This window comes from Mauremys mutica, chromosome 1 (assembly GCF_020497125.1).
Source record: "Mauremys mutica isolate MM-2020 ecotype Southern chromosome 1, ASM2049712v1, whole genome shotgun sequence".
In the NCBI taxonomy this organism is placed as follows: Eukaryota; Metazoa; Chordata; order Testudines; family Geoemydidae; genus Mauremys; species Mauremys mutica.
Genome location: NC_059072.1, coordinates 34,036,656 through 34,052,217, shown reverse-complemented (window position 1 = coordinate 34,052,217; position 15,562 = coordinate 34,036,656). Strand labels below are relative to the sequence as shown.

The 15,562-nt window shown below is 40.2% G+C and overlaps 1 protein-coding gene across 2 annotated transcripts in view; it reads right to left on the bottom strand.

The window, feature by feature from the left end:
• The window catches only part of TAFA5 (TAFA chemokine like family member 5), a 606,797-nt gene extending 591,641 nt beyond the window's left edge, over positions 1-15,156 (bottom strand). For both annotated transcript variants that reach the window (XM_044996074.1, XM_044996065.1), the window contains exon 1: positions 13,930-15,156. In XM_044996074.1, the coding sequence (XP_044852009.1) occupies positions 13,930-14,041 (112 nt within the window). In that variant the 5' untranslated portion in view covers positions 14,042-15,156. The remainder of the gene's footprint in view (positions 1-13,929) is intronic.
• Between the last annotated feature and the right edge of the window lie 406 nt (positions 15,157-15,562).

Sequence of the window (15,562 nt, the reverse complement as noted above, 5' to 3'; positions counted from 1 at the left end):
GCCAGGAAAGGGGGAGACAAAATTAATATTATCCCACTTCTAACGATTAAGGAGGTGGTCGGATACAACAACGAGGAGGATCACAGAAAAGAAAATGCTACCTTTAAAAAAAAATAAAAAAATTTATCAACCCCATAAACCCTCTCAAACATGTATGTGCACGCATTTTAAAAGACAGTATATCAGTTTCCATGGAAGCAAAAGTGAATCTGAGCAGGCAAAGCAGATGACAAAGTGGGATATTCTGGATTTGCTTACATACAAAGGAAAACACAGCATTTCCATATAGAGGAAATTAATAACCAGTACATGGTCATCCACTGACACACAAGTCCAAATGCTATTTGGTTTGACTTAGATTCCCCTGACATCCCTAAGATTAAGATTTACTGTCAATATGTGGGATTTTCTCCTCTGGCAATTTGTCACACAGATAGCTACACATTATTTAAGGAGGTGTTTGCCAACTTCTTAAAGTTAAGGGCTACTGTGACGTTTGGTAAACCCAAAATTTAACCCACCTTCCGATTCCTGCCAACATGTCAACTGACATGCAAAAAGATCACACCAGTTATGTGGATGCTTTTCTAAAATGTAAGTACTTTCATGATTCCCCCTTCCACCTACAAAGCCAAAAACTAGAGCAGCATCTCAGCCCTTGAACAAAACAAATCTGTGAGTTTAAGAAAGGAAACAATATTCTAGTAATCATTTTATTGCAGGGTACAATCCTATATTCTGAGAATAAAGCTGTAAATATGCAACAACAATGTGCATTGTCCCTGAAGGAAGCACTATGGGCATTACCACTGCCTTGCACCTGAAGTTAGAAACGGGGAGAGAGAATGGCAGTCAAGGGAACCCTGGGTTGAGAATGTGAACAGGAGATAAGAGTAGAGCTAAAAAAGAATCCTCCAGAGAAGGAAGAGAAAGTCAGAGGAAAAGTCAGAAAACAGGACAGGAATATAAAAAGGGACGGAAGTGCATTTCAGAGATATTCCCTCCTTAATAGAGCAATGATAAACTTGGCAATTTAAAGCACCAGTCTACTCTAAATATCTCTACTTCAAGTGTCCACTAAGAATCCGATCTGCTGCTTTAACATGTTTTTACTGATTTTAAATCCTGCTAGCTATGGGAGAGGAAGCTGGATTCTGTTCTATGTGCATTATCAACTGAATGGTTACTGAGTTCCAGTCAGTTGCAGCCATGCAAACCCTTCACGTGACACATTTGCACAGACACAGCAGGGCAGAATTTGGTCTGCAAAATCCTTTATTACTGATGCACAAGAAGGAAGACAAGACAGCTCAGTCTGACTCTCAGTTCTCGATTTGAGACTGGGACATGAGGGATGGGGAGAAGTCCCCTCTCTCCACATATATGCCAACCACATTTGTCCTGAAATCACTAGCAAACACTATGCAGCTCTGATTGTCAGAGACAATAACAAAGTACTTTTAAAAGTGGCAGAAACAGAGCAGGACCAAGTCACTTGACCTTAGCCAAGAAAACACACACCAAAAAAGAGATTAAAAATTTGACCCACTTCATTATAATTGGGAGTCTGTCCCAGTTGCATAATTTTTTTAGAAGCAGCACTAGGTAACAAAATGGACTTCAATTATTATAAGTAGTTGAGTACCTTTCACTGTTCTTACTCAGAGTGCTGTTTTAAAAAGCTGATGGATGAAACATTTTGTTCTGATTTGAAAATTCTGTTTTTCTTTAACATTCCTTATGGTTTCTGTCAGAATGGAAAGTCTCACTGCTAAAGTCTGAGAATGACAGCGTGATAAGTCTATCATTAAACACCAAGACTAAAACATATTACTTTGGCTCTGTTCAATTAAAGATTCCAAAGCCTGTATCTTTATTTATTTATTTATTGGTAAAGACAGCCTTTTATGAAAAGACATTAAATGATAGTTCTTAATCTTACATACATTTAATATAGTTTTAGCCCCTTTTGTTTAGTTTCATCAAACTCTATACTTTACACTTGGTTACATGTATTCCTATCAAATTTTTTACATAATTATGATCTTTTGAAAATGAAAAAAAGCTAAGTATTTAGCTATAACGTAAGAGTTGCTTTTGAAATGCCACTGACTCAGAGTTTTCAAGCTAATCCCTATAATTTTTTCCACAATACTTGAAAAGTAGTTACTGTAATTATAAAAGTAGCAATACCTGAATTGCTCTATTGCAGTTCACAATACTTGATAGCAATTTTACAGCTCACAAGAGCACTTTATACTTGCCTAAAAGCACAGGAAGAGAAGTCCATATAATATTATACATATTTTAAAAAGCATATTGAGTATTATGTTCTAAAAATTAATAAAATTACAGAATAACATTCAGACAAGATTAACAGATGGGGGGCCTGACTTAGCACAACCAAATTTGACTATGCAGCTGTCATAAACAGATAGTTAAGGGTTAATGTCTCTTTTACCTGTAAAGGGTTAAGAAGCTCAGTAAACCTGGCTGACACCTGACCAGAGGACCAATGAAGGGACAAGATACTTTTAAATCTTGTTGGAGGGAAGTCTTTGTGTTCTTTGTTTTGGGGGTTGTTCGTTCTCGGGACTGAGAGGGACCAGACATCAATCCAGGTTCTCCAAATCTTTCTGAACCAGTCTCATGTTTCACATTTGTAAGTACCTAGTCAGGAAGGCGTGCAAGTCTTATGTTTGTTTTCTCAACCTATAAATGTTTCTTTTCTGGAAGGATTTTTACCTCTGTTTGCTGTAACTTTGAACCTGAGGCTAGAGGGGATTTCTCTGGCTATATAAATTTAAGTACCCTGTTAACATTTTCCATCCTGATTTTACAGAGATAATTTTTACCTTTTCTTTTTTCTTTAATTAAAAGCTTTCTTTTTAAGAACCTGATTGATTTTTCTTTGTTTTAAGATCCAGGGAAATGGGTCTTGACTCACCAGGGATTGGTGGGGGGGGGGGCAGGGGAAGGAGGGGGGATGGTTAATTCCTCTTTGTTTTAAGATCCAAGGAATTGGATCTGTGTGAAGCCTCTCAACGCTACCTAGGGAGGGGAAAGTCTGGGGGGAAAAGGAGGGGGGAAATGGTTAATTTCTCCTTGTGTTAAGATCTAAGGGATTTGGGTCTGTGTTCCCCAGGGAAGGTTTTGGGGGGGGACAGGGAGTGTACCAGACACTACTTCTGGTTGGTGGCAGTGTTACCAGGTCTAGCTGGGAATTAAGCTTAGAAGCGTCCATGCAGGTCCCCACATTTGTACTCTAAAGTTCAGAGTGGGGGAGGAAACCTTGACAGCAGCTGTTGGGAGTGAAACATCCGTGAACAAGCAATCAGTAATAAGGAGAGCCATCACAGAGAAAGATGAAAAAAGACCTACGAATACATTCGATGTAGTCTATCACTATCATCTTTGTAAAGCCAAAGCTTTGGAGAACATACAGATAAAGGAATGGGGGTAGGAAGACAGCAAAGTATCTCTATGAGAGCAGCAGCATTTATATAGTACTTCAAATTTCCTGGGAGAAATTCAACTCCTGAATATCAGAACAAGTAAGGTAGATGTTTCCAACCCCTTTTTCTCCACAAGTGCTTCATGTAATACTATATCTAGTAGAGCACTTTCACCCTGCCTCTCTCCAAGTTACCCACTGATTACACAAAGTAACTTAACTTCAGTGAAGATGGAATACAAAGACAGTCTCGTAGAAGTGAGAGATTCTGTGGCACTACATAATGTTCTTGTTTTCTCCAGAAGAGATCTCATGGGGAAAAGGAAAGAGACAGCCATGAGGGCCACTGTTCTAAAACTCACCTTGTCCCCTCACCCCCTTTTGGGGAAAGTAACATCTATGTAGTGATTAAGCCTAGTGAAAACAGTGGTGAGGCAAATGGAGACTTGCAATTAAGCAACAAAAAGTAGTACAAGAAGCTTCAGACTGAAAGTCAATTGCAAAATGTTGCTGTCAGTTGATCAACATTTATGCCAAGAACAGCCTCCTATCTATATATATTTGCTGTAATGGTTTGACACATCTTGACAAGTTTATCAAGAATCTTGCATTGTTGATCAACAACAACACTTGCCACTAAAGTGCCTGTTTTGCATCTTGACTTACAGTGTTAGTCTTAACCTTACGCATTCTTATATATCTGAGCACCATCAGAGGAATGGTTCAGAAGGTGAGTGTTAATCATTTTATTTTATGAGATCACTTAAAGGCTAAACTAAAGGCTTGAAAATAAAATACAAAGCTATTTAAGATCCTGTTATGGAAAACTGGATTATATTTTTAAAACTACCTGCAAGTCATCTCTTCATACCTGCCAGGTGTGGGCTCAAGGTAGAGTATGTGCGCGTGTTTTTCTTCTTACCTGCCAGGCCTAGGCTCAAGTTAGGGTGTGTGCATGTTTCTTCTTACCTGCCAGGCATGGGTTCAAGGTAGGGGGTGGATGTGGGGATGTGGGTGGATGTGGTTCCTCCTGCTGGAGTTGATGTCAAACAGCTAAATAACTATCAGGACTACTGATCATCTTTGGATGCCTGCGCTGAAAATCAACTCACAAGAGAAATAAATTATGGTCAAAACATCTAGTCTTACAGAGAAGGTGAGAGAAAATTGGTTCTAAAATTTATTCAGATAATTCTCAGTGTTGTAACTTTCATTCCCCTTTAGAATGAGGAGCTGGGGGTGGACAGGGAAGGCTAAGAAAAAGGGAAGTATTGATGCAAAAGGGGTATACGGTTGCCAGGTATCCAGTTTTCAACCAAACACCTAGTCAAAAAGAGACACTCCCCAGCCCTGTGAAAATGAGCGAATGACTGAGGGTGGGGGAGAGCGAGTGATGGAAGGAAGAGGGATGGAGTGAATGGGGCAAGGCCTCGTAGAAGGGATGGGGCAAGGGTGTTCAGTTTTGTTTGGTCAGAAATTATATTCCGGGAATATAATTTTTATTATGGGTGAAGGACTGAAAGTGGAAAACAAATGTATTTACCAAAACACTGTACTGAAACTACTCCAAATTCACATTCAGAAAAATCTTCTGAACAGTCATCTACAGTTCTATTAAACAGAGCAACATCAGACAAAAACTATTATCAGCTTTACTGGATGAGCATTAACTAAAGAACACATAAGAAGAAGAGAAATTAGAAACTGAAGTAACGGCAGTAGTTGTAAACAGTTTGGGTTCAGTTCTCCACTGCCTTGAACTTTGTGTAGTAGTTTTAGATGGTTAGAAGTCGGTTTAAAATGCTACCAGATTAGCACAGAATTAAAGTTATTACACAAGATTTAGGCTTAGTCTGTTATTCTATGACAGTGTTAGAGGTGTTATCTTTGTAACTAGTTTACAAGACTAGCAAGAAGATGTGGTCAAAGCATTCTAAACAAAAATCGGGGGGGGGGGGGGGGGGAGGGTGGACTGAGGTTTCTGGAACGTTTAATTTTTTTACTGAATGCACACACAAAAAAAGCCATTGCTTTTCCCAAAATAGATTTTCAATGCAGCAGATTCACATAGTTCATCTGGTCAATGTAACCATATTCCAGACATATGAAAATAACAGGTGGACCCAAACCACAGAGTACATATTTAAAAAATTCACAAATTTCTTGGGTGTTTTGATCTGGGCATTTGGTTTAATACTATCTGGAAAGCACATAATGCATGTAGAAAGCATTTGATAATGATGCTGTGGAGGAGTAACCTTCTCTTAATTAAGATGAATTTAGGGATCTGCACAAGCCAATATTGTGCCCTTATCTATGTATAGTTTCCATATCAACCATGGATAATAGAATCAAGTATTTTCGAACATAGATCCAGTCCTGTAATTGAAGCCAGGGTGGAAGCTTTGTGCCCAAGCAGAACTCTGTTAAAATGAATGAATTTCCACATGGACACAAGACTTCACTTTCACATATCCAATTGCAGTACTAGGCCCATTGAGACTACCTGTCAAGATAGGCAATGCAAATTAGAAAAAACAACCAAGAGAAATATGTTACACTACCACACTATTAGCTAAAATATTTTATTTATATTCTATGCACAACAACATTAAATCCACATTTCACTAGATAAACTATAAAGTTTCCCATTTTTAAAAAAGCAAATAGTGCATAAAAAGCCGTGTATTGGACAACAGACAGTCACTACGTCTTACAAGTCCATTTATTAAAAGATATATCAAGAAACCTTTGGAATAACCCAGTCAACCAGAAAAGCTTTACAAATAATTGTAGAATTTGGTGATATGAACCAAAGCCTGAAAATTTGATCTAACCATCTCTTTTGAATTCAGCAATATAATAAATAAATAAAAAGAGATTGACCAAGACTCCTAGTCTCATGGTCAATACCACCTATATCTGTTCACAGGTTTTGTACTTCTGAGCATCACCCAGGGTATCCAAATGCTTTCTCTGCTAATTAGATTGGCAACAGCAAAGACTCTAGTAGGCTTCTGGAAAAGGAGACAAGCCAGAGATTCCATGGTATAAAGAGGTCCACTTAAGGGAAATTTTTGTTTTTAAAGTTTGATTTCCCCCAGGCCAATTGAGATTATGCCATCAAATTTGTAGTACATAGGGTCCCTGGACACTAGGGGACTCACAACACGCTGGACAGGTTTAAGTGCTACCATGGTATTTCCTAATCATGCTCTAGCGCTGCATGGTGTGTAACACAAGTCTTGCAGTTTCAGCTCTTTGGTGGTACTACATTGAGCCCAGAGGGTTGAGAAGAAGAGATGGCAGCTCAAGGGCCTCCCCTTTCTCACACTGGCAGGAGTGCATCACTGATTTCCCCTCCCCCTCCTGTTTAGCATCTATTCATTCCCTGTGGCCCCCCAACACCCTTAACTACCAATACAAGTTCATAAATCAATGATGGCTATATTCCTTCTGTCTCCCACTACATTCTCCAGAACCTCTTCAGCTTCTATAATCAGTGCACGGACTGGCTGGTGGAACAGAGAAGCTCCCACAAATGATTTTGGGTCTTGCAGAAAGGTCATCTAATGGAACAGCTTTGCAGGAGTCACCAGATTTGCATGAACTGGTCCCACTTCCCCATCAGCTGATTTTATTACCACTGGCAAAACAATATGTGCTCTGAAAGATGGAGAAATTAACAAATAGTGAAGAAGCTACTGCAAGCTCTTCTCTATTCACTAGGTTTGAAAATTATAAAGAAGTTGTAAGAGGTATAGAAATGTCCTCTTGCCTTCATTATTGTATTTCTGTCTATTCAAATAAATGCATATATGAAAGCAGTCACAGCATATTAATATCAGAAAAATATATAGCTCCCAGTGATGCTGGAAAACAGAATGAGTTGCTTTAAGTGTGAACCTGACCCACCTGGAAAAAAAACCAAAACTAAAAACAATCTGATTAATCAATTTTAATACACACACAGCAGTAGTTACTGTGTCATCCCACAACAAATTTCACACACGTAGATGATCAAAAGGAGCATCACTGTCCTTCAGTCATTTAGAGGAAGGACTACTTAGCACAGACATCAGTAATATGCCTGACTGGAAAGAAAAGCCTCACTCCATGTCTTCAGCTTATGAAACTCAGGCAGTAGCAGTCAGTTAGTGGAGCAGTTCTACAGACAGGATACTCTTAGGAACTCCAAGTCCAGGAACTGAAAGCTGTTACACCACAGTGGATCAATCAAACTGACAGCACACACTGTCAGAACAGGTAGGGACTAGCCTGCCTTAGCCAGGCAGCACCATCGATGGGACTTTTAATGGCCCAGTCAGCGGTGCTGACCAGAGCTGTCGCAACCTAGTGCCTTACATTCCATGACCCAGGGCTGGGTCATGACCCACAGTTTGAAAACCACTGCTCTAAACTGTGACTGGCTACAACAGGACATTGTGGCAGCTGGAGGTTGCTGGAGCTCAGTAGTATTCCAGCCACAACCCCTTTGCCTGGGGCCCTGATGCTGGTAAGGATGATGCAGAGTTGGCTACACCTAGGCCATGCCACTGAAATATTGCCCCTGGGCTGGCAGAAATGTTCAACTGTCTGCTTAAGCCAACCTTGTGCCACAAAGTGCATAAAACACTTAGAGCTGAATCTTAGATTGTTGAATACTAGTATTCAACATTTAACTTCAGTCCATAAATGCTTGCCAAACTGTACCATGAGCAGGCTTTCCAGCAGCCATACTGGAAACATTTTATCCTGTTTCTGTAGCACATATGGACAAAACTTAATAATTAAAAACATTATGTGTTCAATAATCCTTAAGAATCAGTATGACTACCCTTCACCTCCCCCTCGATTTACAATAGGCATGCAATGGATAATAGGAGCAGGTCGGTAGAAGACCTTTATACCCCTTTTAATGGATTGCTTTCCTATGAAGCCAATGTCAGCCATCAAACAGAAGTTCTAAATAACAGAATTCAAGTTATGTTTGTTTAAAGTCATTTGGAGGCATTTAAATGGTCACAAGATAAAAAAAATCAGAAAAAAGGAAAAAGAAAAAAATACATTTGCAGATCCTGATTGCAGAAGATTCTGATGCTAGTACACTCCAATAAAATCCATGTAACAGATCACCTTGTACTTTCTCCAGATAATTGGTCATATGACATTCTCAGTGTCAATTTTGGTGCTCTGGCTGACAGGTGGTATTTTGTAGAGGTCATTAACTTTAAAGTATCATTTTTTAATTCAAAAATGAACCCTCTTAAAAAGGAGCAGCTGGGATGCCATATAAAGAGATGGAAATTTTAATGTTTTGCTTTTCATGTTTTAATGTCACAAAATCATCATAATAATTTCTCATTTCTATACATAAACATGACAGAGAGCAGGTTGAGTAATGCAAGTTGATCTACATTTTGCATTTATTCAAAATTCAGAGTTTGGGAAAGAAACAAGCACAGTAATGCTTATAGTAAACAATGATTTTACAGATTGATTCCACAGATTAACAGATTTTTTTTTCCTTTTGATTTTTAGATGAAGACAGAACTGGATGACAAGGGTTTGGTAATGTGAGATGGAAGCCCTACATTCACAGGTCACTTGTTTATGTTTGACATAGGTCAGAGGTGACCTCTCTCATCTGACAATTGTTCAGTGGCCTGCGTGAAATGAGTTGGTAGTCTCAGTCCACTGCTTAGTGGAGTTGTTCAGTTAGAACTAATTGGTATCTTTGCTGGCAGTTTCAGAAGACATGCCTAGGAATGGATAGGCCTAAAAGCCATACTGCCCTCTTCCTCCTAGAAAGAGGATACCTCCAGAGCAGGATTGACAGGATAGCAAGAAACTCATATTGGATGGATGGTGGCAGTGTCTATTCTGTGCATAAACAGAGGACTTGAGTTTCAGGTGAGGTCAATCTGGCACCTTTCATGAGCATTAATGTATTTTTTTTCTTTTAAAATAGTTGGCATTTGGCAATATATCTGAAACTCTCTTGCTTTAACTTTAGCTCTGAAAGTTTTGTGCTGTTATTGAAATTGTTTTTGTCGTGTACATATGTAATGTTATTCAAACATAACTAAAAAAACAAGGAAAAAATAAAGGTCTGATCCTCCAGTGCTGCTGCACACACAACTTCCATTGACTGAAAATGGAGAGGCTTCAGGATCAGGCCTTTAATGTATGCCTAACCTCTAACTATTCTAGCACTTTTTTTTTTTATATTGCATTCAACAAAGGAAAAATAATGAGTCAGAAGAAATGTTTCCACTTTTCACTTGTCCCAAGTTGAAATAAATTGTACTTATATTTACGAACACAAAAGGATTGTGCAGTTACAGTAAACTTACATGACTACAGGATTTTGTGTTACAAGTCAGTGTGATATGATGTCTGGCTTAGGATACCTCTTCAACCCATGCTATATGAACTAGAAAGGTGAACTTTCAAAATAGAACTCAATTTTGGTAGTGCTTTTTTAAAGATCCATATCTAATGCACTTCAGAGTATTATTTCAATAAAGAAAAGAAAAGAAAAAAAAACACACCTAAAAAGAGATATGCCGCTATTATCCTTTTGCTTACATAATAGTACTGAACAGGGGAAGTCAAAGAGTCTTAACTGCAACAACATAGCTAATGCTGAAGTGCACTTTGTTTCAACAGCTATTATTTAAGTGTAAGAATCATATCAAACAAATAACTTAATATTTACAATGAAGTGAGCTGAAGTAGATCCATACAGAATTCATGCTGTGGTGGTCAAGAATATGCCTCCTGCATTTCTAATGTGGCATTCTGTTTTAAAGTCATAGGAAGTTCAGATGAATGATTTTACCTAACACATAGGAAAAAGGAGATCCAGCCTTCTAACACCTATCTGTACATTTTTACTGACTGTGTTCTGTGAAGGTGTATTGAAAGCAATGTTAAACTTGGGGCAAGTAGTTCTCTCCAGTCTGTTATGGATCATTAATTAAGTTTGTAAAATTAGAGTTTGAGAGCACTACCCAACTCTGATCCCTTCAATGGCAATTGAGGGTGCTCAGCAGCAGGGAGGATAGTGATATTCAAGATTTCTTTACATCTACTTTATTTCTTGTAAATAAGTAAGCTCCTTGGTAATCGTTATCATACAGTCTTAGACAGTCTACTTTTTAAACCATCTCATATGTGTCTCACTTCTTCCCCCCATTAAGGGCCTACACTCACAATTCAGAATATTTTCCTCAGGATGAAAGAATTACAAGACTTTATCACTATAGCAACTAACCTAATTGCTACAGTGCAGGTCTGTCTTCAACCATAGGATGGAGCCACTATCCCTAAATATAATCTAAACATTTAGGGAAGAAAAATGGCCAGGTTACCATCTTTACCACTACAAAGAGAAAATAATAGTGCTTCAGAAAATAAAGAATAAATAAAAATCTTGTTGACTGTACATGCATCTCCTGAAAGCTAAGTTTCCACAAATGTGCTAAATTCAATCCAAAGTGTAACATCAGCTGCTCTTACTAACAGCTGTCCTGCACAAAAGAAACATATTCCTAATAATAAAAATCTAAAGTAATAGGGAAGGGATACAAGCAGCTGTCATACAACTGCATTGTGAATACGCTGTCAGCATGAACAGACTGATAAAGCAAATGAGCAATACAGACAGAACAGTTTAATTTGCATTTTTGATTTGCTTTTACAATACTATAAAAGTTCTGTCTTCACTGGAACCACAGCTCCAGGGTTTCACACAGTTATATAAAAAGGATACAGTTAGGGATATAAATCCTTACTGGATATTTTTAATTGTTTTAATGAGTATAACATATAAACATTTACTACTTTATATTTAGCAAAGCTGTGTGTGTGTGTGTCTGTGTGTCAGAGAGAGAGGGGGGGAGGGAGAGAGAGAGAGAGAGAGAGATTGAAATCTAGAGTCTTAGTGTAATTTCCATTACTTGAAGCCATAAGTGTGTGAAAATGTTGGTGATGTTTTGTGAGTATTTTTTAAACATTTTGATAAAAGCAATTCAAGATTCTTATTTCTCTTTAAAGAAAGCAAAAAGACTCTCCCCTTTAACAAACAATACATCATATGATGAATGGATGACTAGACCTATATGAATCTGAAGAGATTTGGTGTAATACTATAAACTATGAGCTAGTATATGTACTCTTCTCCCTAAAATTTTTAGACATCTTCACCCTTTCCTTCAGGGAAGGAATGTTATTAACAATTCTTCAAGTACTATAGCACTCAGATAGTATGTAAATGATACTTCATTAACATTTGGAATTTCACCTTCAGTCATTAAATTAGTGAAACTCCACATAAATGGTGAAGTGACACAACACTACATGTTTTAGGCTGCCTGGTGTTTATTCAGCACTATATGGTACAAATAATATGGTATGTTTGATCAACACCATCTAGTATAAAATTTGCTGGCAAAATAAATTAGTGGTTGTTCACTTAAACACACCAAGATATTGTCTGCATATACCAGTTAACATTTAATTGTTCAACACCCATAAGCAATGCTAAAAATATGCTGAACAATAATTAACAATAGAATTGAAGGCAAAAAATCCTCCCCTTTCACAGAACAATACAAACTCTCTCATCCTTAAACACTAATATATATAGATTCTAAAAAAACCTCCTTCTGATAGTTATTGGGATTTACAGTTAACCCATTACTGGACTGTGACCATCGAAGGTATATTCAGAGGAGAATTCTTGTCATTTTCATCTAGGAAACCTGTGACTCTGGAGATATGCACTTTCTGGAGATAGAAGTTAATACAGATTTAATAAAATAAGATGCAGCTTAATCCTCATTGCACTTTAGCTAATCACTCTCCAATATGCATTTATTGATTAGCAGAACACTTATCTCCCAATGCACTGAATTCTGTTAAATCTTAGTAAGTTGTTTAGGATATCCTCAGTGTTTATGAGCAAACAGAATACTACATCATGTACAAAATAGAACTGATTAAAAGGGAAGCATATTTTACATTATTTTAATGAGCTATTTAATTCAGAATGTATTAAATTAAAATAAATGCTTACAAAATAATTCTACATTAAACTGGAATTATGTTTTAGATACAAAGCAGTGAATGAAGATTGTCAGTGTCATGAGCCACTATAACATGTAAAGCAGTGAAGGAAAAGTTCTCATGGCTAGTTGCAATATCATTTCAGAAAATGCTGAGGGATGGTAAATTTGATAAGGGTTGGAGAGAATAGAATGGAGGGGTTAGGAAATGCCTTAGGCACACTCTTTAAAACCAGAATCCATTTCTTTTCCATCATCCCCTACCACCACTACAGCTCATCATGACAAGCTTTCCGCAGAATGTCTACTTTACATTTATGAAAGGAATAGCCATGTCACATAAATTACAGATCCCAGCCAAGTCAAGTGACCAATATATGGAGAATACAGCATGGGTTAAAATTCATATTTGACAGTTAAAGTTGTAAACTTACTTGTCCCTATATTGATATGGTTTATTATAAACACAAACTATTTATTTATTTTTATTTTTACTTTTGCTCTTGAATGCTCAGTCTAATACTGTGGACAATTTTGTCTTTTTGCAAGAAGATGGTCAAACTATACCTATATTACATAACTGTTTGAGAACTAAACTTACTGGGAGCAATAACACTGACTGGCATTATCAGTGTTAACATCTGATTTTTCAGCCAAAAAATAAGTAATTTTTTTTTAAATTGTAATACTTAGGGTATCCATTCCTACCAATAATGTATATCCCTAAAATCTGTGCAGTTACATTTCTGCCCTTCAGTACTTTAATTCAAGAATGTCAGCCCTGCAAGAAACTAATATACAGTCATCAACTGATTATCTATCAAACAGCTGTAAACTCCTGATGTGGCTTTAGTATACTGCTGAAGTAGTGCTAAGGAAGTTCTAGGGTTTGTTCCAATGCAATTTCACATTCAGAGAATCACATATGATCGTGGCAATATTAAGACATCTGTCATAAACTAAGTATGTGCTCTCCATAAGAAAAAAAATCAACCCGAGCAAAATAGCTCTTGTTCATGAAGTGTGTGAGTGAATGACTGGGGGGAAGCACTCCTACTCAAAGCTGATTACATTTAATAAACATTGGAACTAATCACTATGGAATATTCAATTGGATTAAGCTTAGTAAAATTAAAGTTTTCTCTTTGATTTTTAAGAACAATACTCTATCCATGTTTGAAACACCACAACTACAATCTAGAGTATCTCAAGTGTTCATCTGTAATAGTACTATTAAAGCGTCGGGTCTTATCTGCTTTTTAACTGGCAGGGAGGGAAAGAGAGAGAATCTAGAGCATAGACTACTGTGTTGGTTTGAAACCTTGGCCTTGAAGATATGCGTTACCTCGGCTGGAAAGGGTGTGGATTTGTGTCCAGTGGAAGCATCAGAACAAATGTACTTACTGCAGTAGGCGATTAGAAGACTAGCCAGGATCATGATTGCCCAGAAAGTTGAGGACATGCTTGGCAATGCGTTGGCATCTTTTCTACTGCTTGTCCTGGGAGATGGAGCCATTGAAGCCACTTCCCCGGAGCAAGAATGTCAGTTAGTTTCACCAGCCAGTTCTCCCCTTGATGGATCGCCTTTCTCCACGTGTAATCCCAAAGAAAAACATCTTCACAAGATCCAAAGGTTGAGCATCGGCAACCCTGCAGGAAGCATCTTTCAGCGAGAAAGCAAAATAATTCTAAAGCATCGAAAAACCTCTGTGCGGGGGTGGGTGCTTCGATGGGTTTCCTCCTGTACCGTGGCACCGATTCACCAGCGTTTTGGATGTTGTGGGGGTTAAGATGCCTAGTGCTACTGAGCCACAAATTAGGCTTTTTATTTGAGAAAGTTTTTTGTTGGTTTGCTCGTTTCCGCCCCCTCCCCGCGGGAAAAAAAGCCACCCCCTGAATTTTCTTAAATCACTTACAGTCACGAGGAGACTCGGATGGAAACCTCCCCACTTTCCAGCCCAAATGCAGCTTTAGGGTAACTCCCTGCCCCACTGCAGCCACTTCACAGCCCCATGCAGCACTGGGGCGCAGCACACGGGGTGGGGGCCGATTCACGGGCCGCCCCCCGCTGGCCAGGTGACTGCCGGTAACTCCACAGCGGCAGGGAACTCAGGCAGATCCGCTCCCAAGGCCGGCGGGGGCTGGGCTGGGCTGGGAGCTGCGCCTGCCAACAGCTGGGAACGGCGGCAGAGCCAGGCAGACACGCCGGCCGGGGAGCCCCGGAGCAGGCGCTGCCAGCCGAGCCAGATCTCCCCTCCCGCCGGCTGCTCGGGGCTTGGATGGAGAAGGGGCAGCAAGAATCCCTGGCTCACGGGACACTTTACACAGAGGCGCTGGGGCTGCCGCCGCCGCAGCTCCCCCCGGCCGCTTCGCTCCAAGCACCGGCTCCGCTCTCAGCCCCTTGGCGCCTCTGCTGCTGCAGCCCCGGCGGCGGCCCTGGCAATACAAGGAGGGAGGGGGAAGCGGGTCACGCCCACAGGTGCAGGGCGCTCCGGAGCTGCCCCGGCCAAGCCCAGCCTGGGCGCGCCACGCCAGGCGGCCGTCACAGCGGGTGGGCGCGCAGGGCGCTTTCCCCGCGCTGGCCCATGCCGGCTCCTTGGGCGCCTCTCGCTGCCTGGCCCCGCAGCTTCTCGCAGGTCCCCGCTTCCCCTCCTCCGCTCCGCGCTCGTTCCGACACCGAAACCGCGTCGGAAGCGTTTAACCCCTTGCGGGTGGGAGAGTCGCACGGAATCCAGGCTCCAGGGCGGCCGCTTCCCGCTAGAGGACGCCTGAGCTGGGCTGCAGGTGCGCAGCAGCGGGCGGGGAGCGAGCGGATAGAAGCAAAGGGGGCGAGCCCTCCCTCCGGCTCTATGGCAGCAGCGCGGGCTCCTGCCTGCCCATCTCAGAGCAAAGGCGGGTTGTCTTCACTGGTTCACAGCCTGGAGGGATCTGCCCCCGCCCCGCTCCTTCCCACCTGCTGATTGATGCAAAGCAGCGCACCTCCAGGGAACTCCGGGGCAAACTTGTCCCTCTCCTTGGGAGGCTTGCCTGGAGCTGG